At 44.6% G+C, this 27,329-nt stretch overlaps 1 protein-coding gene across 7 annotated transcripts in view; it reads left to right on the top strand.

The window, feature by feature from the left end:
• Positions 1-27,329, top strand: part of dlg1 (MAGUK family member discs large 1) — a 627,306-nt gene that overhangs the window by 494,915 nt on the left and 105,062 nt on the right. For all 7 annotated transcript variants that reach the window (XM_084594971.1, XM_084594967.1, XM_084594969.1 and 4 more), the window contains 2 exons: positions 1,472-1,649; positions 5,627-5,705. In XM_084594971.1, coding sequence (XP_084451097.1) covers positions 1,472-1,649; positions 5,627-5,705 — 257 coding nt within the window. The remainder of the gene's footprint in view (positions 1-1,471; positions 1,650-5,626; positions 5,706-27,329) is intronic.

Genomic DNA, 27,329 nt, shown 5'->3' with positions numbered 1-27,329 from the left:
CTCAGCGGCTTTTTACATTCCTTCTATGGACTATACGTGGTCTGCACGCTTTACTGAAGTCGTATCCTCTACAATAGCCGAAGGTGTTGCTATTGAGGTGGCTTTATGGAAGCTAGGGTCTTGCCGACTCAACCTGTTGTCATCCTAACAGATTCGAAAACTGCCCTTCAAAGGTTAGAGCGTGGGTTCTCTAGTGATGCCTTGTCGATAAGCTCTCTACGCTTGGTGTGGAATCTGCACAGCAGAGGCTTTGCTTTACATTTCCATTGGATGCCCTCACGTATAGGTGTCAGAGGCAACGAGGTGGCAAACAGTCTCACCCATAAAACGCTTTCAGGTACTTCCTCAAAAAAAGTCCCTCAAGATAAAAAAAGACTCTTCAGAGAAACGGTACTCAACCATTTTAGTACCCTCTGGGGTGCGCCCCACAATAAGTTATGCCACTATCATGCTCATGCTGTCTGAGCTTTGCTATAGTTTTGGCTCAAAGCTGAAAATAATTGTTCTTCGAGACAAGCGTGAAAAGAGCATGCCTTATCAGCATGAAATTATAACGTAGTTATAGAAATATTACCTTAAGCAAAGACTGGTATGCCACTATTTTTTTTATCGTCACCATACAGAAATTGGTAGAGGAAATATTATTGAGTAGCACGACAGTGCTGTTTTCTGCATGTGCCTATTTTTTTTATCTCAAAGGACTTTTTATTTTCACTAGTTCTCATGCCATGAAGTTTCTTGTAAACTATGTGATGCATCTGTTATACCTCCAGTGCTTCAAGTTTCTTTGAGAGAGAATTGACTTTCTCCTCTAACTTCTTTGTCTTCGAATTAAGGAGGATGCCACAAAATCTTCACTGTACAGTCGAGCAGAAAGCCCAAATGCGTGGGGAACTTTCAGCAAGGCTGTACTAATTTCACAACCGGCAATCGGCACACACAAATGCGCACTCAGAGGAGCACACACAGTAATCAGCATGCTTGTTTTACAGAATGTGCTCTTTTGTTCACCAACATTTAAATATTTATATCTGCTGCTCATGCACCCTTCCTTGCATGACTCAGCTTCTGAGCAAAAGCAAGCTTTACAAAGTATTATGTGATGCAACAGTCCTATAAATGTTTAAAAAAGAAATTGCATGGAAAAGCAAGGACAGTACATGGAACATAGAATCGACGGGCACAGTATAGACTTCTCTTTTATTTCATCCACGCTCTGGGAGATTTCAAGGTGCACAAAGCAGCCTACTGTTAATTTTCTATGTACTGAACTTGCCGAGTGAACAGGTCCTGTACAGCTAGGTAAGCAGCACTCCCATACTTTTGCATGTGCTTTCATGTAGGATAGCTTTATGCTGATGTATACTCATTTGACCTAAGTGGTTTGTTTCTAGGTGTTCAATGAGAGTGACAGGTTCAAGTTGATTCGAATGCAGTATTTAAAATTTCTCACTGCTGCCTTGCATTGCAGGTGGGCGATGTGAACCTGGAGAATGTGACCCACGAAGAAGCTGTGGCGACGCTGAAGAACACAGGCGACCATGTCATCCTGACCGTGGTCAAAAGCCAGCCCTTCTCGTTCATCAACCACTCCCTGCCCCCACCTCCCCCACCCCCAGTGCAAGAGACACGCCTGGGAACACCCCCCCGTGAGTTTCCTCTTCCACCAATCACAGCTCACTCTTGCAGGAGTTTGTGACAGTCATACTTTTTAATCATAGCACTGCACTCTCAGTCTGGTTCCGTGCTGGATCACCAATTGCTGCTGCTTTATTGCATTTTAATATCTGACACAAATGCCAAGCTTCTATTCAGTAGCATGGTAGCATGGTCACTTAGTGGAGCTAACATATTTAGGGAAATCTTTTGCTTCTCAGAGGCCTTTGTAATTGTGATGCAGAGTCACGAAGGCATTTGAAACGGCTGGTCAATCTATTACTGCTTGCTACTTCATTGAAGTATGGCAGCTTTTATAGGTAGTGTCAGTGTATTTGTCTCTATGAAGCTGTTACTGTTGCCAGCTCGCTGTGGTTGCTTTTCTGTTGGGCTAGTTGTGCTTTCTTCATTCTTGTGTCTTTTCTCACTACAAAATTGAAATAAGTAGTACACATGTTGTAAACCTGACTTCACTGAATCAGCAGAGCTAGTGGGACCTGCGTAATATAATGAAACACGAAAACAGCTAGTAGAAAACCAAAGGTGTATTTTATGAGAAATAAGTCAGTCATTGCTGCATGTGCCATATGCAAATGTGTTCTGCAAATGCTTCTGTCTTATGGTGGTAGTACTTCATGTTGTACCACTGCTCTAAACACGATGATTTGTGTGTCGTTTGCTGCTGCATAAACTGCTCTCGCTAGTAAATAAGCTAAGATTAACTACACAACCTTTGAGTGCAGAGGTATACCAAGTTTGTTATCTAAAAAAAAAAGATACTAGAAGCAGTTATTCCTACATGAAAAATAGTATTTGCAGAAAGAAAAAAATGGCAACTCTCGCATGGGAAACTTTTTTTTTACTAGAAATTGATTTCCGAAATAAGCATTGAGTAAATTTTCCGCTAAATTTTCAAAAATTATAACTGGAGCCTTTAATAGCCTAAGAAGGAAGCAGTAGATTGTGATGTGAAAGTCTGCGAGTTACTGTAAGTGATGAGGGGATGCGTCTATCCTGAGCGACTAGTGACAGCTGATTCGCACCGTAGGAATAGGAACAACTGGGAGAAAAGGAATGAGCTGAAGTGCATTCAGTAGGTACTCACTCACCAATCACTGCAGCTCACCAGTATCACTCGAGACAAAAAGTAAACATTATTTGTATCTTGCCAGTACTCACATATCGAGCAGAAACATGAAGGCCAGTGCAAATGCTTGCAGTACCCACTAGTCAGGGTACTGCATGGCATCTAGCTTAAAATAATAAAAAGAAATAGCCATGGGCAGGGCATGCAAGGCAGACAGCACGTAACCAATTGTTCCTGAAGGTTTGTTCAGACGAGCAGACCGCATCACGAATGGTCTGCGCATGTCAGTGCACTCTCTATTCCACGTGACTGTGCATCCACTAGCCTGTTCAAACATTCATGTTCACATCAAAGCAGCGAAAAATTTGTATTTGCCTCCCCCGCATACTAGAATTGTTTGCGCGGCTTTAAAAACACTGGTGATAGCTATGCATCTAGAAAACTCTGACCTTAACTGCAATGAGTCACCAAAGACGCTTAAAATGCTATGATTGCTACCACAAACAGACAATACACCAAATATACTAAAATATAACCACCCCCCCCCCTCCTCCCCTTCCTCTCCCCCCCAAAAAAAACAGCAGTTGCTAACTAAGGATCGCGGTATGCGGCATGTCTATTACTCTGCTGAACTGTAAAAGAAATCAGTTTTTTATATTTGACTATACTAAACAAGCCTGAGAAATCAAAATGCTTGAGCTTTTAATTTGATGTGATGGCTCGGTGGTTATTTAGGTAGCCAAAAAGGACTTAGAAGCGGGCTACTTTCTGTCATGGAGGAATTGTGTGTTGCGTTTACTGCAAATTACAAGCTTTATCTGACTATACCAACTGTGTGTGACAATTGCACCCCAACATCAATGCCAGGAAAATGCCTCAACTGGCTCCCTATGCTCATACATAAAAAGAAAAATTATACAGACTGCGTACGGGGCTGAGTGAGGATATCACAGGTCCATTTTGCCCCATTGATTTCGTGGTCGGCATGTTCAATGTTGCGTATCGGTTGGCAGCTCTTGAGTGCTAAAATTTCTATGGTCACATCATCACTGAGCACTTTTTTTTAATTCCACTCATAATAAACAAAAACAATAGAGAAAAGCAGGCACTTAAGCATGCAGAAACACACAACACTCGCAAAGATGCACTGAGCGAACATGAAGTGAAGCATGCGAAAGGGACAAATTAGACGGCTACGCTAGAACGGCAAATGCAGTGAAAAACATGCCGAAATGATAGCCGCTCGCATGGGGCAAAGCCAACTTTGTTCTGGTAGCTAACTGTACGAGTGGGGCCATGTTGACTGACCAATCAAGCTAAAACAGCCGTGGTATGCAGCCAAACGCTTCGTGCAGACTAAATAAGGAGGCATGTTTTTAGCCTGGTCCACAACCCGGAAGCGTGACAGTCTGTGTCCATGCCGCTTGCTAGAGATCACTCTAAGTAAGGACGTTTGCTTCCCATGTCACACAGGGCAATGCGGCATGCGTACAGTCTGCAATTTGGTCTGCTCGTCTGAACCCACATTTAGGGCAGCCGAGTAGATTACAAGACAAAGTAAATATAATGGGGCCAATGGGATCATATTGATACCTGGAATTTTCTTAATCCTGCAAACTTATGGTTCCAAAGATAGGACGACAGCAGCTGGTTCAGTGCAGTGTAACTGAAAATCGAAATGAGAGGCTCGTGTCTTGCGGATGTCATAGCCAGGTTGATGTCAAGGAACATATTGCAGCTCTTGAACACAGCTGCATGCCATACAAGCATTTTTGTGGCACAGCATAGGGGCACCCTTCATGGACACTCATAATTCGTGTCCTGTCAAGTGAATTCTTCCCTGAACATATTTGATCCGTTATCACTTTTGCGTGCAACTGCTACACCAGGAGGAAAGAGTTGCAGTGAATACTGCCTAGATAGAAGAGTGTGGAGCATCGCTGGCTTTAAATAAAAAGCTGGGATGCTACATCTTTAAGGGTACTATTATGCAACAGCATTGATGGTTACCATCTGTCAGCTGCCTTTGCAGATGCTCATTAATATACATGCACTTTGCTGTTTGCTTAATTGCTAATCTTTTAATTTCTGCCTCTAGTATCCTATGCATACTCATTTGCATAAGGGCGTAAGCTACCACATTATATGAAAGACCACCTTGCATAGATACAAAAAATCGCTTTAACCAAGCCGTACGAATATGCCTGCGTGGCCTAGAAGCAGTGTGCCCAAACCAACATCCAAAGGTGCTGGAAGGTTGCCTTCCAATCTCACCCTCTCATCTCAAATATGAGAGCTGAGAGGGAGAGATTGGGCATATTTAATACATTGATGGTATCAAGATCTAAGCACCAATTCAAATTAAGCTACAGGAGTTCAGATTAGAAAAATTCAACAGGATTTCTGTATACCTGTGCACCATCACTAACCATGGTTACAGTAGCTTCTGAATTTTTTTAATGAAATAATAATAGATGTAGATGTTCTTCAAAGTGTATAATATGTGTACAGGGGAAGCAAACTCTTGCACACTCCTAAAAGTTTTTTCAGCTTAAAAATGGCAATATTAGGTAGAGGAGCTATGCATTTAAACAGTTGCATTGTGCTGTTTACCCTATGAATGTTTGCTGGTAACTTATGCCAATGCACTTAAGTGTGTGATGCTATTTTACTCTTACCTAGACTTTGCATGAAGAAAACCTTCCAAGACTGCTTTAGAGCCTCTTTCATTAAAGCTCAAACATGTTCTGTTGCATGCTAAATTTTGCCATTTTGACTTTTCGCTACTGGGGCATGCAAATTCACAAGCACTTTTGTTGACATATTTGGCAAACACGTTGCATGCTGCATTCCTCAACTTTGGGACCATCTGATCTGTTGCAGTGAACCTGTCCCTAGGGGAATACCATAGTGATACGAACTTGAGCACCTCCAAAGCACCAAGTGATGAAGACATCCCAAGGTAAAACCATTCCACAGGTGTTTTTGCTTTAGCAGCAGGTGTTGAAAACAGCAACAGCAGCATCAAGTTTTTGAAGCCGACTACTCAGTCACAATGTGAGTGCATGTACCAGTTTGGGCTAATTGGTGGAACACAGTAAGAGGTGCGGAGCACAGGAAGTACAAGGCACTGACCGCAGCTTTGTGTGGAACAAATCTCACGCCTCGTTCCTCCCACTTTGTGTGCCCCCTTAATCATAACTACTCATTTACACCAAACCATGGAGAGTTTTTTGTCAAATGTTTCGGATGTGAATTGTGAAGATGAAGCGAAAGACATGCACGCAGTCATGAACCACTGGCCTTATTGCGTCATATGGTCGAACTGGGATATAATGAAATTGACAGAATTTGAAAAATATTCATTATAGCGACATTTTCGGTACATGCCATTTTCGCGTCAAAATGAAGAAAAAAAAAACGAAATGCAGAAATGAAGTAAAAGGAAAGAATAAATGTTGGTAAACTCATCCAGAGCGCATTTATTTTGCTGTAAAAAATCGAGTGACTTTGTTCTCTTACTGTTCAAGAGGAATGGCAACAGTGAACATATCTAAGCCATCAAGGTACCTAAAGTTGCTCTCTCAGTGCCCAGTGCGCCCACGAAGTGGCGCAAAACTTGACGAGATCCAGCACTTCCTTTGCTGTGTGGAAGACAAAGTGCATGTTGAATCAACTCCTGAAGATTCCATCTGTATCAGTATATCTGTCACATTCCACAAAGTGCATGGTGAATCAACTCCTGAAGATCCCATCTGTAACAGTATATCTGTCACATTCCATCTGCGCCTCATCTAATCTCTCTTTGTTAATCATGATCTAGAACTTGTTCGTTCGTCGGCATTGGAACCCAAGCTTCGGCAAAGTTTCGTGGCCGTGATGACTCCTGTTTTGAAGGCTCCTGCTCACTGTTAACTTCTACAGCCCGAACCTCTTTTGTTTTCTGAGCATTTTTAAAACAGCTCCTAACAATGACTGCACTTGTTTCCTGTCAGGATGCTTCAAGCATTCCAACTTCTTGCAAAATTCCAACCTTTGTTTTCTCGCTCAAAATGGATGTTGAGATGCCGCATTTGAATTAATGTACATTGTATTTCACAAGAAGACTAAGGTAATGTTCAATAACCTGGGAAAGGAACAGCAGTTTGCAATAGGTAGCAAGGCACTGGAAGTGGTAGGCGAATATGTCTACTTAGGACAGGTAGTAATCGCAGATCTGGACCACGAAAGGGAAATAACTAGGAGAATAAGATTGGGATGGAGTGCATTGGGCAAGTACTTGCAGATTATGAAACGGGTTCTACTCACATTGAGGACAACGCAGAGAGCTGTGGACCGAAAATTGCAGGCGTAACATTAAAAGACAGGAAGCGGACAGAGTGGGTCAGAGAAATAACTCGAGTTTTTGACATTCTATAGTGGCAAACAAGAAGACGTACTGGGCATGGGTAGAATATGTAGTGCAAATAGAGGATAACCGATGGTCGATAATGTTAACAAATTGGATACCAAGGGAAGGAAAACGTAACAGGGGACGGCAAGAAATCAGGTGAGAGGATGAGGTTAGGGAGCTTGCAGGGGTCAAGTGGATGCAGTTAGCCCAGGACCGGGTTAACTGGAGGAATATGGGAAAGGCCTTCGCCCTGCAGCGGTTATAGTTTGACTGATGAGGATGACAATGACACTGGTATGAGCACTTCATGCTGTTAACAATTCCTTGGTCAAGAGGCTGAATGAATGCAGTACAGTTTGCAGCTGAATACTGAAATTCAGTATTGAACAGCTTAAGGCCTTCAACGTGGTGAGTGGTACAGTCCAGTTTTCTATGAGTAGATTGCAGCCTTGCAGCCTCGTGTCCTTATATCATTGCTAAACTCCTTCAATATTGAAGGAGTTTAGCAATGATGCACTCTTAAGTGTGCATCACGCCAGCCAAACAATGGCTGTGAAGCCGCCTATTCGTAACTCCACCGTTCAGGTGGGCTTGCACAAGAGTTTGTGAGATTAAAATGAACAAACCAGCGACTGTACTGCGTCTTTGTGTGGCTCACATGACCTTAACTCATTATGATGTCACGGCCATAATTCGGCAGGTGAAACCAAAACTTTCATTACAAATTATTTGCCACTTTTTGTGCAATTTCTTTAGCTGTTCATGTTTTGTAATGTGCTATGTATCAATCGAAAGGCAGTACACGCAACTGTAATTTGGTGTGTCTACCTACTCCTTAACAAAGTTTGCCTTGTTTGCCATCGTGGAAGGCATTTTCGTTTGGTGTAAGGGACATGTGGTTTGGGAGCAGCTGGGGACAAGTCATCATCATCATCAGCAGCAGCAGCAGTCTGACAAGTAGGCTGTCTGAACTGTTCTGTAGATTCAAGATGCACCGTAATGACACTAAATGATTGGCAGCTTGTTCTCAACCCAAGAAGTGGCAGCATTGTCATCAACGTGGAGGACTCACCTCCTTGGGACTAGGCATGAATGCTGCAGCAACCAAAAGGTGGTGCTACCAGTGCAGTTGTTGCTATAGGTGTATAGGTGTATAGGTGCTATAGGCGTATAGGTACACATTGTACTTTTTGATTTTGGCAACAGTGCAATGCAGCTAACTTCCAGCTTCATTTCAAGGATGTGTGGAGCCTTTTTAAATGACGAATCTTGCTCCAAAATATCGAAGAATGGAACCTGAAAGGTAACACACACTTTAAGGGTTAACTATGAATTATTTGCATGATAATTGTTTGCTGGAACAAAGAAAAAGATGAGAACAACTTCTATGTATTGGCGGGCCTTACAGTGGTTTCGGTACAAAAACATCTTCTTAACTCGCTATAAAGGGCAACACGCCTCCACGATAAACGACGTATATTTTAAGTGTTATAAATGTGTAAAAAGCAAACACAACTTTGTAGGAAAAATGGTATTCAAACTGCTGTATTGTGTGTTTAAAAGCAGAGTGCTAACCCAATTGCAACAGAAAAGTAGTGGAATCAGGCGTTCTTTATTATGCTGTTGCCCGTTCTCACAAATACGGTATGTTTGCTGACTTCTTGTACTGTTCTACTGACAGTTGAGAAATGCGCGCCCATACATCCTTCACTAAGCTATGAAGTGATGGGATGAGTGTTTGAAGAAAGAAAGAACGCTTGTTTGCCATGACACCAATTTTTTTTTCTTTTTCTTTTTTTTTTTTTTGGGGGGGGGGGGGGGGAGGGGGGAGGGGATGGTTTACATTGTCCTTGATCATTTTCTGATGAGATTTGCCACAGTTAGCTGCATTCTTTAAATGTGGAGTAAAATGACTAAGTGGTTAACAAAGCAAGTTTGTTCAAAATCTATCAAGGTTCTTCTCCCGCGGCCAGTTGCAGAAAGTGACCTGCACTAGCCATAAAATTATGCCGATACTAGTACCACCTCTTCCTGCACACAGCCCATGCATGATGTGTATGTTGTTTATGAAAAGTACTGAACAAAAAGATGTGTTAATAAGGCTTGAAAATTGGGACCCCCAAACCTCTTCAGATAAAAACCTGAAATGTACAAATTGTCCTTTCGGTTCTTTGGGCGGAACTCAGCATAGCCCGCTATTATATTTGATTCTAATTAGTGGCAGCATCACATTTTAGAAGCCCCTATTTTACTTTACTCGTTTTTGTGTTTGTCGTTATCATTTCAAAAAGCATGCGATGAATGGCTTGCATTTTTACAGTCACATTTATAAGACAGCAAAGCCAAAATATAAGGGGCAACGACAAACATATCAACACTTGGCAGTTTTTGATGGAGTACACATACATCTTGGCACAAGACATTTGTAGTTGTGTGCTCAGAGCCAGGCTTGTGCACAAAACGATGGCTGCAACAACACATGCCAGTGTCCCTAATGTGGGAATGCAAAACAATGCAAGGGCAGGACCTTGCATCCGAGAGGCTCGCTGGGTTCATTAGTATCATTGTAGTTTATCCTCATAGTTCTGCTTCTACGTTTGCTATTTACTTTCTTGCTACATGCTACAAGATGACTACCATATTTTCTAGTGTATGGCTACCATATTTTCAACGACGCTTCTTCCAAAGGGAATGTCAAATGTAAGCGGGACTTCTTCCATATTGACAGTGTGGCTTGGGCTGACATTCTTCTTGGCGATTTCTGCTGTCACGAATGCACTGAAGTTCTCCAGCTTTTCCTGAAAGTCGTCGGAAAGATTCTGGCACATTGTCGTCCACGCTCGCATCACCAACTTATTCCACAGCATAAAATGGAAGCACCACGATGGACCGCCATTGAACCCAACAGCATTCATCTTTGTTGCTAGGGTCTTCGCCTTAAGACAGAGCTGCACTGTACACAGGCCCCCGCATTCGGCTCGTTTCTCAAGGACCCACAAGCAGATGATCCTCCAGCTCTGGCCAGCACGCCTTTTGCCGCGGTTGGCCTTCTTGGTCGACTTCATTGTTTGGACCGCACTAACAGCTTTGCGCCAATCACCGGTAATTTTTTTTCGCTGTCCTCAAACTTCCTTCCTGCAGTCCGGTTCCCATCCTCCTCTGCAAATTCAACTGCGCGCAGCTTGAACTTCACGTCATTACTTTCTCGCCTCGCAAATGGCGTCATGGTTAGCGAGAAAAAAGGCACGACGCGACAGATGTGATACACACCACTCCAGCGCAATCAGGGGATCGACTTGCAGTGATATATATAAGGAACCAAGGCTGGACAGAAAAAGGAAGGAGACTTGCCTTTGTAGCCCTACTCTGGGAGGGGGGTTCTTATTGTGAATGTTAGGGGTAAAATCGAGAGAGGGTGGGATCACAATGCTGAGGGCTGATACCTAGACCACCTCTTATGGGACGCGGCTCAGTTGATTTTATTTACTTTCTAGGCTGCCCTGCAGAGCATAGAAATTTTCTAAAATTCCTTTACAACGCGATGTGTAGAGAGGGGATCGATTGTGTGACTGAAGAGCTGGGAGTGGTTTTAAGCAATGGAATGCCACTGCAGCTAGGTGGAAGAAATCCACGGACACAGCACTCGAAGCCACCGCATTCCACTCTCAGTGGGGGCATGCACTGTTGCAGCGAAGACAAGACATGCGTGGGAGGAGGTGTCAGGAAAACAAAGAATTGATTCTAGGGAAAAGAATGTATCCACTTATGGCGGGTACCGGAACTGGGAAGCAATGATGGGTGGGAAATGGAGCTGAAAGAGGTTCTGTAGTTAAGCCAAAGTGCAGCGCGTTTTCTGGCACGAACCAGGGTGAGGCCGCCACGGCCCAGATTTTTTCCATACATAAACTGCACCGGTGGCTAAGACACCCTGACAAAAATTTGGAAGGGGGGGGGGGGGTGGGGGGGAACACGACTTATACACAGAAAAATATGGTATATGCCTCATAGATAGCATCTTATATATAAATAGATATATAATAGATAGCATCTTATATAAATCTCACTGCGGCATCACGGGCAACGACCTCGCAGACACCGCTGCAAAAGAACTAAAAGATTCCACAAGGACAATTTCAATACCATTCTCACGAAGAGATGCAGCAAGACTTGTAGCAACTGAATCGTGGCGATTGCAACGCTCTCTGTGGTGTGACCCGAACCATCAATATCGACCTCTACACCGAATAGCTCCCACTTGCGTCTTTCGAATTCCTCACAATTTGAACAGGTGGCATCGAAACTGTCTACACAAACTACTTCCTACATAAAATATGCATAGCGAACAGGCCTCTGTGCTCTACATGTGATGTGTGTGAAAATTTTGAACATTTGGTAACATCCTGTCAACGGTTTACTGCACATCGCAGGACACTGCGCAATAATTTAAGCTTACCTAAAGAAACAGCCTTGCACCTTGAACATGTCCTGGGTCCTTGGTGCGACGGATCGTCTGCTGCGCGAGCTACCAAGGCCTTACTAACTTTTCTGAAGGACACAGGGTTGATTAATACCCTTTAAAACTCATCTGTGTGTGATTATGTGCGTATGAAAGTTAACTTTTCTTAAGGACACAGGGTTGATCAATACCCTTTAAAAACTCATGTGTGTGTGCTTATGTGCGTGTGAAAGTGTGCGACACCGATTCTCTTTTTTTCTCATTTATTTCCCCTTCCCCTCCCACAATCTGTCACCCTCATCCCTCAACCCTCATCAGGAGTAGCATGCTAGGCTTACCACCAGGCAGACATCTCCTGTTGCCATTAAAATATATCTCTCTCTCTCTTATATATAAATCTGTATAAGCACTTTGCCCACTGAGCATTTTTTAATACCTTATTTTCGCGAATCTAAGCACTCCTCGAGGTTATAAAGGACTGCCTGCAGCTTGAAGGTTAGGTGAACGGTAATCATGTTTGCTGAAGATATTTGACAACTAAATTGGTATTTCTGGCACCCGTGTTGTCAAGATATTGCGGTAAAATGAAAAAAAAAGAAAGGATGGAAGGCGGCGGGGTCATTAAAATTTTTTTAATCTAAGCGCCCCCCCCCCCCTCCCCATCCCCTCAATTCGCGCATCATGATCATGGAAAAAAGGAGTGTGTAGAATTTAATAATTACAGTAATTATTATTCACATGATTTCACCTCGTGTTCTTTGCCCTTAGTGACAGCCACACTGTGCTCTAATTATAAATGCCATGCAGCAGTTGGGCAATGGCGCCAACGCCACAGTGCACGTAGGCTAGCCAGTGGCAAAGTTGTCAGGGGAAGGAGGCAAGAAGGCAGCACATTAGAGAAGGTATTCATGTATTGTATGTGCTCTCTCAGGGGGACATTTTAGGTGTAACTGAGTTCAAGCAGCAGGCTACGAAGGTCAGTTTTTAAAAGAGCATGAAGGCAGTCTTCAAAAATGGGAGTAACAATGCAGTAATATCACGTGTTCTCAAGTCACAATATAGGCATTGTTGTGACTACATTCCCTAAGGCCTGTGAACGTTGATGAAGATGGTCACATCATGTAATCTCAGCATCAAATGAAGCAGGAGCAACAAAATTGACGCAGAAACAGCAAAATGATTGCTTGGTTTATGGAGTTTAACGTCCCAAAGCAATTCAGGCTATGAGAGCTGCCGTACTGGAGAGCTCCGGAAATTTCGACCTCCTGGAGTTCTTTAGCATGCATTAACGTCGGCTCCTTGCTTTTCGCCTCCATCGAAAAGCTGCTGCCACATTCAGGATTTTATTCTGCAAACAGCAAGAATAAAAAACACTTAGGTGGAATACTGTATACAATACTAGCACAGTTTAATTTCAGTTCGAAAGTATGAATGTCTCTCAAATATGCGCATGCAGCGAAGTAGGTGTACTTTGGCGTCTCAGTGCACTTTCGTTTTCACGTCTTCATGGTTCACAACAGCATTCGCAGGGCTTCCAGTCTGGCGAAATTTGTATGTGAGATCTAAGCGAGCTGTGTGATGTCGTAAATGCTGTAGTATTTCAAGCAGCATTCCACTACCAAAGTTTTGTTTTCCGACATCGTGAGGGAACGTGAAAGGGATGCTCCCTCTAGCATTGCTGCTCGGGTTGCCGCCCTTTTGTCCACTTCTTGAGCCATCTTGTTGCATTTTTTCAGTGCCTTGCCTCGTTGTTAATTGACTGCTGATGTCAGTTCTCTTGTGGCTTTGCAAATGCTTCATGAGCATTCAGTAACAATTACTTTTCCATGTGAGCAGCAAGTCAAAATATGATGTAGCTTTTTCTCAGTGGCAACAGTTGTTGTCAGATAATTGAAACAAAATATTACTGCATGATTCCTGCTTTCTTTGCCAGGTAGACATACATGTATAACAAATTTTACTGATGATGGATGGAAGCTTCATTTTCTTTCTATATCTTTGCTTCTTTTCTAAGATGTGTTTTGTTAAAATGCTTTTTTTTTTGTAATTTTAAGCAATGTGTTCTAACTTTATGAAATTATTAAAAAGTATTGTATTTACGATCAATTTTCTTTATTACTAGTATTCACTTTCTCGCCAAAAATTTTAGACCTCTAATAAATTCACTTTTCCTGGCCACCGCTTTCAGAAGATATCATGTTCAATTTTACTCAGCTGTATTTAAATAATGTATGATTCACACTCAGTTTTAGTATTCAAATTGGCTTCACATTGAAAATTTTGCTAATTACACAGCGCTAACGCATACACATGCCTGGTACCTTCTGCTAGCAAGCGCTATATGGTCACCTGCAATGCTGAGCCTGTCTATACTGTGAGTTTGCTCCAATAAATGGGCAGTGGTTTCAACTGAAAAATTTACTAATAATTTGTTTTCATTTTTTATTATTATTATTTCACCAAGCCTCTGCCTTGCAAGCACCTTGCACGCACTGATACTGTGGCACCTCAACCCGATACAACCTTTTAGTTTAGTTTAATTTAGGTTAAGGGGACACTAAAGAGAAAAATGAAGTTCGCTTGCATCGATAGAAGGTCAATTCCTGATTAAAATAACCACTCTTACTGAAAACAGAGCTGTTATAAGGTAGTAAAGAGCAAGGACAGAAATACAGGTAGTATCGCCGCCACAGCAGGAACGGCCGAGACTCGCAACTACAGATCACGTGACGCGCTAGGGATGCCGGAGGCTGACAAATGCAAATTATGTTGCCCGTTTGAATACGGTAGTCGGTTTTGTCTCGAATATGATAACATGCTTTTATCATACGTAAACGACGGCAAAAAGACAACATAAACGTTGCAAGGCAAATACAAAAATATACTTGGAGGCGCCTTCAGTTCCGGTTATGTTCCGGCTCAGGCACTTCGTGCGTGCTCAGATAGTTTCATTTTGGACCTGCAGTGCCCGAAATACGAGCTCGGAGAAGCAGATGCGCCTGGCTCGTTCAGATTTGAGCATTCGGAGGCGCGAGCGAGCGAAATCCACTGCCGCCGACATGCTCCTTCATTCACACTTATAAGCCAACATATCGCCGTCGTCGCCGCTTCAACTGCGAGCTCCCGTTAACCCTGACCTGACCGCTCGACTGCAGCTACGTACGCCACAAAAAGCATACAGCTATGCTAAGTGCCGAAGGAAAAACACATTATTATTCAATTGTTCACTAAATCATGGCACATCTGACCCATATACTGTGGCAACAAGAGCTTCAACGTGCTATTCGCAGGCATCGTAAACAAAAGGGGCATACTTACCTATCATACCAAGGAGAGCGTCGATCTTATTCCAAATGTCATTGTTCCCCAATTGCATCCTTGCCTACTGCGCTGGTTGTCCGGGGAAAAAAGGGCCTCGGATAAAAAGTAAAAATTGAAAAAAATCAATTTGTAGAAAAAAAAATGCGACACCAGCAGCGGGATTTGAACTCACTACTGCTTGCTCTGTAACGTTCCGCGCTGACCACTCGGCCACGCCGAGACAGATGTCATTGTCGCATTTATAATGGAGCTTTATGTTTCGAGGTGTACAGGCCATTGCTGCCAGTCTAAAAATTACAATTTCTTGACCATCGGAGCATGCTGCCTGCTCTCACGACTTGCAACTAATATTCTGGATGCCTATGAGCACTATATTGTGCACTGGAATCATTTTAACATGTGGATTTGCACAGTGGTGGCAAATTTAGGAGCGCCGGCTCTTCTGTCATGCTCTGCTACCGTGGACGTTATTTTTGCTGAACACAGAGCTGTAGCACAAACCTTCAAGGAAAAAAGCACGACGAAGCTTCAAAACTGGCAAGCGCAGCAGCGAGGACGCTATTTTGCTGGTAACTAAATCTTATTTGGATGTAAACATTTCGGGAAGTGTTGTGATGACCGAGGGATTGGTTTGTTTATACGCAGTGCAAGAAGAAGCACAAAAGCTTGAGAAACACGTAAAGTATTATGCATTACAAGTGCTCTGTTTTTTTTCTCCTTTATGGGCCCATCGCTCGGTAAATTACTCTCTTCATCGTTTTATTTATTTCGGCTGTGGCCATCACTTATTGCGAGCTGATGATCGATTGCGAGTATGCTGTTGCCATGTTGGCCCCTGAGGGATTCTAACCAGTCGATGTCGCGGGCCGCGCCGGCTCAGCTTCCTCAATTCCGCTCTCCGCTCACCAACAATCACGGAGTCTCCTCTTGCGTCATAGTGTGCGTCATTCTACCCCACTACGTAGTAGGAAAAAACAGTTTGAATTCGATCGGCGGGAACAAAAAAAAAAAAAACCTCAACTTCTTATCATAATATCTCAGCAGTAATTCGATTTTTTTGCTGCCGGATGTGTGGAAACAATGTCACGAAATGTCGTTTATTAGAGTTTGATAGCATATTTAGGTGTCTTTAGTGTCCCTTTAAGGGGTTTAATGTCCCAAAGCGATTCAGCTATGAGAGACGCCGTAGTGGAGGGCTCAGGAAATTTCGACCACCTGTGGTTCTTTAACGTGCGGTGGCATCGCACTTCACATGGGTGCCTTGCTTTTCGCCTCCATCGAAAAGCGGTTGATTTGATTCCGCATCCTTGGGCACTATAGTCGAGCGCCTTAACCACTGCGCTACCCCGGCAGAGTTGATACAACCATGTCACCAACCTTCACATTATAGAAGGCGCGCTTTCTTATAGTACATCGCTTTATTAATTGAATTCACTCGATTTTCTTTTTGCTTTATGCACTACAAGATAACAGCCTATGTATTAGATACTTCGGTATACAAGATGCACTTGTGCCAATGTCACATTTCGCAACATATATATGTGCAGTTTGAAAATGGATATAATGTGATGAAGCAAATGTTTTCCCTTCGGCGGATTCTGCTCTTCTTAAAGCCTAAGTGTTTTGGAACATGCCAGAGATATTTAGGGAACTACCACTCAACAAGCACTGTGCACTGCATTGAATGCGCATGTACCAGGTACTTGGAGCATCTTGCTTCGTGCATTCACTTCCGGACTGTCCTGTGCTCTGTGCAAAGTAAGTTTACTTTTTTGAGACCTATGAAAGTAACTGGAGACATTAAGGGGCTATGAGGGTCTTGAAAACTCTTTCTTTATTTTTTAACATATGTTGTTGAAACTCAGACTACAATGGCATATTAGAATGCCAATTGCAAAAATTAGTGGAGAAGAGAACTGTAATAGCACTACACAGGTGCCAACCTATTTCATTGTGCATACCTAAACTTGAATAAATGACAAACGCATTGATGACACGTCAATCGCTTCAAATACTTTCATATGAATATAGGATGGGGATAACAAGTATTCTGCTAATGCAAAATAAAATCAAAAAGGACGCCCTCAATCGTATTGCCTGCTGAGCTTAGGGCATGTGAATCCAGTCACTGGTAGCGGATGTTGTTTTGCCAGCAGCTGTTGTTGAATCTCCCTGATGTTTCTCAGTCTGTATGAATTAGGACATGCTGTAAACCATACCGAATAACACAGTAAATCGTAAAGTATTAAACAGCATGGGGAATCCACGCTCTGTATGAAACAGTAGCTGAAATATAAGCAAGGAGCCCAATGTCCACCAGTACAGTTTTAAACTGTGTACCCCCATCTACACGGATAATTAGGTCTCCTTTAAGAAGATTCCTTAGTATACGGTGGGGCGGTGTTGTAGTTGTGGTACCTGTATGACTTGCTTACAGTCTAATGTGGCAATATGCCACATTTTTCTGAATCTAAGAATCTACAACTCCCCTCACCCCCAATTCTTGCAAAAAAAAAAAAAAAAAAAAGATCTTGAAAAAAAAAAAAAAAAAAAAAGTTTGCATGCAATTTTAAGCACGTCCTTTTTTGCAAGGGGGTGCGGTATCCAAAGCCGCCAAGTGTGGTTTCTCACTCTGTAGCTGAACCGGAGTTATCAGATTCCTGAGGAGGCGCGGTGTTCGTGGTATGGTTTCCAGCTTAATCTATTGCTCTGTTCATATGCTACATGACAGATGGGGGTATAGAATGCCAAAAACCAGCCAAAAGTGACCCCTATAACTCGATCAGCATGTTGTCACGTGGGCCTGCTATTAACATCAAAGCAGTGCTCGGCAGGATTCACAGGCATCGCGGGCTCGCATTGCATAGTTTGGTTCCAGCTGTTTGAAAGCTGTAATGGAAGTCAGTGCTTAGAATAGAGAAAATACGATAAATTTCATAAGTTAATGCGCTGATAAAGACATCCAATAACAGACTGCGCATCATAGTGGGACGTCCAAAAAGATGCTGTGACAAACTCACTGAAGCCAAGGAAAACTACATAAAGATGGGCCTGTGCGCCTGGCTGACATAGGTTGTCCCTTTTGCTCTTTATAAACCCCAACTCATACTTGGCTGTGAAGTTTTCGGCAAAGCTGTGCTCCATGCAAGCTTTATCATGTATAACACTGGCATTTTGTTTTGAAACCTGCCTGAAATATAGCACCTGTAGGAGTTGTGGGAGCTGCTGGGAGACCTGTTTTTCAGAAGAGTGGGAGACGAATGCGAGGGTTCTACTTAGGGTTGCATTCTTCCTCTACTTTACTGTCACTGATAAAGTGCTGACTGCAAGCCTGCAAGCTTGGCCTTAGCTTTTTGACTGCTGCCTTAAGAGATTTAAAGGGCATAATGCAGGAAATGTTATTTGTGGCATTTGAAATAACTTTGCCTACGTTTTGTAATCACTTTACTGTAAAATGCTTGTACTGTACATTTCTCTCTTTTCCTGTTGACAGTCGTGGGATTGTGAGAGAAATTTGCTAACCGAGGCATGCTTTTCTTGTTTGCCCTGTTGTTAACACATCCAACAATGTGACATGTCTGCCTCAATTTTGCCATTTCCTCTAATGCATAGAAAGGCAGGGCATAGCATGAACTAACGCAGTCAACTGAGGGCATGCACGTTAGTGCTTGTTTAGAGTCACTGAGATAGTCCTACTGCTGCTCCTGCTGTGGGTTTATATCCTCTAATGCATAGGCAGGGCATAGCATGAACTAACGCAGTCAACTGAGGGCATGCACGTTAGTGCTTGTTTAGAGTCACTGAGATAGTCCTACTGCTGCTCCTGCTGTGGGTTTATATAGGACCGAGATGGACTGGAGGAAAATTTTCTTTTTTCAACCCTAATGAATTTACTGACTATGTTGCAAAAGCAGTGCATGCACTGTTTTCTTGCATCTCTGATGCATGAAACATAGTGCAAGGTTTAAGCTAGTATGGAAATTGGAACAGTATATAATCTATAGCATATTTGTAGAGAGAAAGAAGGACATCAGTTTGCGTTTTTGGATACTTTTATAGACTGCTGCATAGCCTTTGTCTCCTTGTTTATGATATTGCTAAGGTAATTGCTTAATATCATTGCCATAGATATTCTTATATTGGACTTCAATTAATTTTATGGTGAACAGTTTTCATTTTTTGACTCTCATAAGCATTTCACCTGCCTTGACTCTTGCAAAGAAAGGACAGTATATTGTCATACCTTGGAATATCTTTCATTGCGATTGACTTTCACTAACCTGTCCTTTTCTTTCTTTTTTTTTCTGTTTTTTTTTTTTTTTTTTTTTTCAGTTTGCTTACAGGGATTGACGTAATTGTGAAAACTTACAGTACATAGTCAAGTTCTAGCACGCTGAGTTTCTTTATGTCCTTTGTTTCGTTCCTTTATTTGGTTTCGCAGCTTTCTGTTTAATGTAGTAGTCTCGCGGCAGCAGTGAGGGCAATGTTTATAAATTCCACACAAATATTGCATCTTTTCTTTTTTTTTTTTTCTCTCTCTCGCTGCCTGTCTCTTCTCTCTTTCGCACACACACATGCTCACGCTCGCACTCATACGGACTTCCCGAGAAGCCCGAATCGCCCGAATGACGTCAATGCGGGCTCTTCTCTGTCCGGTGCAGCAGCTACCGCGGTGCTTGCTTATTTGTGCTTCCACATTTAGATGGACCCATGGCTGCAGTCTGGCGCAGATGCGGACTCGACTGCGGAGATTTCGCGGCGTGTGCACAAGGCTTGTTAGGACTTCGGCGATGACGCCATGGGCGCGAGCGATGCTGATGGCGTCACCGCCTCGGTGTTTGGAAGTCCGGCGATATGCCTCCCAGATCGAGTAGGCAGGGTCGAGATCAAGATGATCAAAACCGAGACAATGTGTGTAGAGGTGACAAAGCAGTTTGGTATCGCAAATGTCAAAACGGTCTTGTAGGCCATCGAGTATGGTATGCTTTCAGTGAGGAACATGCTGTTTGTCTATCAAGCTCCATTTTAGTGGAATAGCTCAGTTAGTGTAATAAGTTTCAGCACATCTTGCTCTATTCATTATTATTATTATTATTATTATTATTATTATTATTATTATTATTATTATTATTATTATTATTATTATTATTATTATTATTATTATTATTATTATTATTATTATTATTATTTGCGTCGCTGGGGGAAAATAGGCTTACAATACCAATAGACTTCTTTCCTTCATCTTGTTACTCTAGGTAGGACTGTTATTCAAGCGAGCTCTTTTTCGTGTACATTTTCGTGCGCATTTCTCTAAGTAATACGCAGAAATATAGTTAATTTGCTAACGCAGTCTCTATAACGTAAGCAAAAAGGCGCAGTAACTAAGCGAAACCGAAAGTTCTCTCGCGGCTCGTGTTTCTGGCTAAGGGCAGCGGATACGATGCTCAATCTGGCCACCGGTTCTGTTTTGCGCGCCATCTATGAACAGGTGGTGAAAACGGCACACGTGGCAGAACTTTGCTTTCTTTTCTTTATTACCTAGTTCCGGTTTTCTTTTGAAACATTTTTGGAAAACCTCGTTTCCGTGAACTTTAGAAAAATATATCAAGTGCCATGTATAGCCGAGGGTGCTGTTCTGGATGCCTGGTCTTCGCCGGTGCCGAGAGGTTTACGCAACGTCGGCGCTAAATATTTGACCGGTCGTCGGCCGTCCCGTCGCGTCGCTCGCTTGGCAGCCCGTGCCGAGCCTGTGCTTCATCTGCTGCCGTCCGTGAACCGCTGGTGTTTTTCGAAACCGGCGATAATTATTCTTCGCGCGGGTTTGGCGGTGTCGGTGTGCGCGCTGTGGTGTGTGTATACCGTATATGCTCCACTGTCGAAGCAGTACTACGTGCAGCAGCATCGTCAGTTTTCATACGCGGCTCAGCGTGCTATTGAGTGATCCGCATTCTTCGGGTGTGCTGTGATTGTTTATTATTCCCTTGGGGTTCTGCCAGTCTGGAGTCCGGGAACCGCGGCCGCCGCGCACGGGCGTGAGCACCGACGAAGTACCCAGCGAGGTTGTGCTGTGTTACGAGAAGCACCCGCGCCCTTCGAGTCTGGTGCTTGCTCGAGACCGCACACGGCTCTGTGCTGTCCGGTGCAGTCACCCGGTTTTACCTTTCCTGTGCCCAGTTACATCGACGACCCAACCAGTCTTGGTGGACGAGCGGCGTTTTGTTTTCGCGGCTTTTTTTTTTTTTTTTTTTTTTCTATTTTGCGTGCCGTTACTCTTCGCCTCCTGTTCCGTGGCCTGGAATTCGGTCACGTCTTTGGGTGCCGCATCTCTTGTGCTTGGCCTCGAATGCGATCGACTCGGCCGGCTAGCTTGTTGGCCTGCGGATTGAGTGCTTCGTCGCTTGCGGAGGTAGCACGCGTGAAGCGCTACTTGGGTGCCCGCTGTTTCCTTCCCCTTGTTCCTGTGCCTGAGAGTGAATGTGATGCCCTGTCGCCGGATTGACATCGCTTGAGAGGACGAAGGAAAAGTTTCTCCATTTCCGGCTTGCGTACTACGAGCAGTGCGTGTGCCGTGATGGCACGACAACACCATGAGACGAGCAACGGCCGGGCGAAAAAGTGTGCATCTACCCGTTCACGTTCGAAGGAAAGGCAGACCGTACTGTCACGGTGAGTTTTTGGGTGGACCCATTTTGCTGAGGCTTTGCTTGAGCTTTGCAATCATTTCCTATTTGTTGTCATAAACCTCTTTCGGTAGGTCCAGGCAAAAGCGGGGTTTTCGCACACCTGACTGCTCTTCGACAGATTACGCTGCTCCCAATAAAGTACGAAGAAGGAGAACAAAAAACGGCACATCTGTGCCTGTTTATGTCGTAAAGTGTGAGCATTTCTATTCTTCGAGAAACGCGATTTCTAGCCTGTTGCGAGGGCGGCGGCAGCATGCCTCGTCCGCTGAGCTGTGACTTTTGGAGCTCAGCCAGTTTGGAATCGTTTTCCACTACAAGTCGTTTCCTTAGGTTGGGTCGTCCAGAGCCCGTGTTAGCACCGCTTCTGCATGAATACTTTGCCGACAGAGCGCCGTCTGAACCAGTAGGATTCTTGTCGTGTCGCGGGGCCAGTGTGATGTCACGATGTTTAAACCGTTTAAACGTCGCCGCGTGTGCTTGTGACCATAGCGCTGACTTGCGCAGCGGAGTTGATCAGTCCTTGCAGTATGCGATGCCGATAGCTGATCGCACCGCCCACAGCTGCTGGCGTGGGCACGCTTCACCGGGGGTTATCACACCTTCAAGGTCTCCGTCGTTTCAAGGCAAAGTGCCCGTTCGGCTACCTGCCACCACCTCTCGGCTGGGCGGTTGTGCGCCGCTTGTAGCTGTGTCCCATTCCAGCCCTTGCGGAGGCGCACCATGCAGACCATTTGCGGCCTATAATAAGTAATTGTGCTCCAACAGTCGCCCCCAACAATTCCTAGGAGAGGGGGGGGGGGGGGGGGGGGGGCTATTTATTGAATAATCAAACAAAAGGAAGTAAAAGATTGTTGCCAGCCGCGGCAACTGCTATCAAAAATCTGAAGCACTTTAGCTGCGACCGGCTGGAAAGAAAAGGGATAGGATACCGAGGGGAAGTGCAGAAGGGAGTGATAGCAAGAAAGGACAGGGGGAGCTTTGTACATATTTGGAGGGCATAGGAGCACAATTGCGACTTCTCTTACCCGCAATTGCCTATTGTAGTTCATATGATCCTGAATGGGCCAGGGCTCCCTTGCCTTTTAGTGCTTCACAGCTTGTGAGAATTGATAATGCATCTCTTCAAATAACGAAGTTTTAACGTCAAGTCTGCAAGCCCGCTTTTCTTTCCACGGCACAGCCACGCGCGCGACGAACGTACACGAACCGCGAAAATCGTAAGCAGTAGCAGGACCAGGTCTTAGTGCAGTACACTTGTACTTCTGAAAGCCGAGCATTGTGGCAGTGTTGCTTTGCTGGTTTTGGTAATTGCTGTGCGCTTGGAAAACCCATATTCCGAAATTGGTGGGTGAAGTTACGACTTCGACACTACCCATCTTGCTTGCTTGCTTGTTTGTGAACAGTGTGGGTCATTTTCTGGTAAAAATTTGTCTGATATGCCATTCATCCGACGTGCTTAGCGTTTCGTTGTTAACGCCGGCCGATTGCTCCCGCTGAGAACAACACTGTGATCCGACTATAAGAATCGTTTTCCGCCTTCTTTTGCAGAAAAGCACCTTAACCGTCCCCTTCCCGGCCAAAAAAAAAAAAAAAAAAAAAATACTGTTGGGCCATTTGTGTGCTTTCGCGTTCGCCTCACTTCGCTGGCGAAAGCGCCTGGCTAGGCTTTTTGTTTTCTCCTCCCGGTTTACGAAACGGCTGTGTCGGCCTACAGCGTGCAAAGGCTAAACGGGCAAGCAGGTGGCGCGTGGGCGAGCACCGTATCGGGTCCATTGTTGCACTTGTTGCGATTCCGAGGACGATAGGCGGCCGGAGGAAGAATGATAGAGCGCCTCGCTCGCCTTGCGCTTTAAATGTGTGCCGAGATGAACAGGAAAAGAATCATGCAGGGTGGGATCCACCTAGTGGCATCCAGGAAGCGTGAAAATGCACAGGTTGCATCATTGCTGGTGGTGGCGTGGCGCTGGTAGGCAGGAAGCTCTGGGGTTTAGAGATACCAGTGGCCGGGTGAATAAACCGGCGGTTGAAGCTAGCAAAAAACGACTGGAAGATTGGTGGCTTAAAAGCAGAAAAGTGACATAATGTAATGTAAAAACAAAAATTCAAGAAATAGAATGATAGTATAGTTAACCAATCTAAAACAATAACTAGGGAGAAAAATGAGCATGATAGCTACTGCTGCCACCCCGTTTCAAAGGGGACGCTCCTATATTCCATCCATCCATCCATTTCTGACTTATGATAGTCCAAGTAATTAGTCGAAATTGTTCATAAGAAGTAGCGCGCAAATTTCGAAGTGTCCGGAGGAGGGCGATCTCTACCCACTCCTACATTTTGCGCGCATCCCTCACGAGACAGGGAAGAAGGAAAGGCGTGATTATTAAATTAAGTTCATTAATTACTTTGAGGGCGCTTTAGCTTGACACTTTCATTCTGTGACGGCGGAAGAGGTGGTCATTGCTTTAGCCGCCACTCATGTCACCTGCGCCTATATAATCCCGGATTCTGTGGCTGCCTACCGCAACTACATCAAATGACGAATTGGTGCCCCGGTCGCCACAATATTAAAAAAATCATGGCCACCCCGGTACAGATTGATGTGTCGTCTGGACACCAGGGCTTCGAGGCGTGGAAGGAAACGATTGTGTCCAGGTCCATACCGCTGCTCGACCTTTCCTTCCGCGGGACTCGACCCCTCCATTCCCCACCCCGCCCTACCCTGGCCCCCTGGCACCATACGCGGAGAGCCAACAAAACTGCAATCTCTCGCACAAAATATCCGCCCCCAGCCAAGGTACTCTCCAAAACGGTGGAAATTAGATTGTGACGCCTACTGACAGGTACATACAACCCGCCAGCCCATTTAAATACATCATTGGTCCTGCGATCCCACATACAAACTTTACGGGGAGAAAGCCACCACGTGATATGGGAGGGATCGGGGGGAGTCTGCCCTGTTCAGCTGCGGACTCTAGGCCCAAAGAACCCTCGTGACACGCGCACGGATACCAGCGGCAGCCGCTGGAGTCCCGGACTATCCCACCCACACACCCCGCTCCCTTATCTCTCAATACAGTTTTTTTTAGTCAGTGTGATCGCAATGAGTAAAGAAGCAGCGAGTTTTGCTTGTGCCTCGCGTGACCTAAGAAATTGTGACGTCATCGCCAAGCTGCCCAAACAGAAATGGATGAAAGAAAATCGGATGTAAATTATTTGCTGCAGCCTTAGGTTATTCGTACTCGGCAATGTCTTACTGATCATTAACAAAATGAAATCTTGCAACCTAAATTGACCTTTTTCAAGTAGCGCTCAACTACTGGTTGGAAACCCGTCCCGTCAAACTCACTTCGCCGGCGACCGCAAGAGGGGTGCTCTACTGGAAAAAGGTCCATTTAGTGCCGATTGGCAGTTCCTGCGAAAATAGACTCCACAAGGCCGATTCACACGATGGACCGCTTATTACGTGTTCACACGTCACTATGTGAGGCACGCTGTCGGCCCGGTCCGGCCCCATTAAGGATCATGCACACTATAATTGTGCCCTTGCATGGCGGTTGCGCCAGCGCACTACAATAGATAATTGTGCTCCCACTTTCGCCTCAACCAATTCGGGGCGCGTAGAAGCACAATTACCTATTGTAGTGCGTACCACCCTGACTGCACCGAAGCGCCTCTGCCTTTTGCAAAGATATCCCGAACAACCAACTATAGTCCATATCTCACAAGCTGTTTACAGCAGTCGGCACCAGCGCGTCGGAAATATTCGCGCGGAAAAATCTTGATTGGCCGACAGGGTTATGACGTCACAGCTACATTACCCTCCCCAGGAATTTCAAACACCACATTCAAAATAAAGCTATGAACATATTGAAGCAAATCAATTTGTCGCCATTGCGGTTCGAGCCCAGGTTCTGTGCGTACAGTGCGGTCCACTTTTAAATGGAACATCAAATCGCGTGGCTTAAACACTTTGCAAAGCGCTGCAGCCGACCTCTGGCAAGAATGGACGGCACCAAGTGCATCTCGGGAAAAGCAGTCGGCCGTGCTTACTGCGCATGCACCCTGTGCGATCGTTTGTCGCTGGCTCTCTCGGGAGTGATTTGTAAAACGCAGCAGCAACGCGGCCTCCTGTTCCCTTTAGCAATGGACCGTACTGTGCAAGACGAGCACGTCACGCATATGCCACGAAGGGTTGTTGAAAAATAAAGTTCTTAACAATAACGAAGGGTTGTTGGTACCAAACGTGTTAGAGGGGCACCTAGTGAACGCGTTATAATGCGCATGGCTTACGTGTGTTTGGAATGTATACGTATGTTGCAGCGACAGTAATGTTAAAAATTAAATTATTTAAACGAGACATATTAAAAAAATAAAAAAAAGAGGGACGGCCAATGGAAAGGCTGTGGTAATTGTAAAGGCTCCTTGGGTCTACTCTCAAGCAAAGCTTAAGCGTCCTCCTGATTTTTTTTTTTTTTTTCTCTCTGTGCGTTTTGTACCTTCGCATTGCTGCATACCTATTATAAGGCCGGTCGAGTCTGCTCGCCTGCTAGGTAGGTTTACACGCTATACCCGATAATTATATTGCACCTGATTAAATTTTATTATGACAAAGTGAGAGCAGGAGCAGATATGCGCGTCTGCAGCTGCTCGCACCGTCGAGTCCGTCTCGCAGCGTACAGACGTCAGCAGGCTTGTCTCGAAGCGCTCGAGCGGTCTCCTGCAGAGCAGACCAAGCCCAATTTTACAGCATGTGCTGTGTTTCCCAGTCAGCACTGGGGCTGAAGCGAAGCTGCATCGAAGTAAACGCAAGGGACGAGAACATGTGATTTGTAATTTTGTTGTATTCTTGGTATCAATTCTTTCCCGCATGTCATTTCCTTTCTTTCTCTCTCTCTCTCTCTCTCTCTCTCTCTCTCTCTCTCTCTCTCTCTCTCTCTCTCTCTCTCTCTCTCTCTCTCTCTCTCTCTCTCTCTCTCTCTAATCTGGAACTAATGTCAGTGTTATTGCCTTTTCCGCCCTGCAGCAACGCCTCTGTTGGGGTTATAATATGGTAAATAAAATAATAAACATGGCCGTAAACAGCGCACCACCCCACCGCTCCGGCCATGCTAACGAAAGTGTACGTGCAGCGACGTTGCTTGCTCGACTGAAGTGATGGCTGCACGTTAGTTAACGGTACTGAGGCTCGGCTCCCTGGGTTTGCCCATGAGCGAATGTGGTGGACCGTCAGCGTCGTGCAATGATTAGCGATAAATCCGACACGCGATGGAATTTATTTATTTTTCACTTTCCCGGCGTGCAGGAACACTCGGCGCTGGCGGTCTTAGCATCTCTAAAAAACCCCTGGAAGATTAGGAGGAGGAAAAACTCTATGTGATGGGAATTCAATCAGACACAGGCGGGCGACGATCTTGTCCGGCTCATCTTGCACGGCGTTCGTTAGCAAACCCAGGCCGACGATCGTTTGTTTGTCACCGTATTTTCTTTTTTTTGCGCCGAACTATACTAAGTTTTAGCTAAAATTTACTAGGCGCTCACCTACAATGAAATAACCCACTTCAATCGTGCAATCAAGCAAGCTTCTCATATACTAATTTTTAGCTAAAGTTTACTAGGCGCTCACCTACAATGAAATAACCCACTTCAATCGTGCAATCAAGGAAGCTTCTCATTGCGCCCAAGCTGATCATACACGAGTCTTCTTTGCGCCCCATCTTGGCCCGGCTGCGACGC

Source organism: Amblyomma maculatum, chromosome 2 (assembly GCF_055883805.1).
Source record: "Amblyomma maculatum isolate TAMU_Amacu chromosome 2, ASM5588380v1, whole genome shotgun sequence".
Lineage (NCBI taxonomy): Eukaryota > Metazoa > Arthropoda > Arachnida > Ixodida > Ixodidae > Amblyomma > Amblyomma maculatum.
This window is presented reverse-complemented; position numbering and strand designations above follow the sequence as displayed.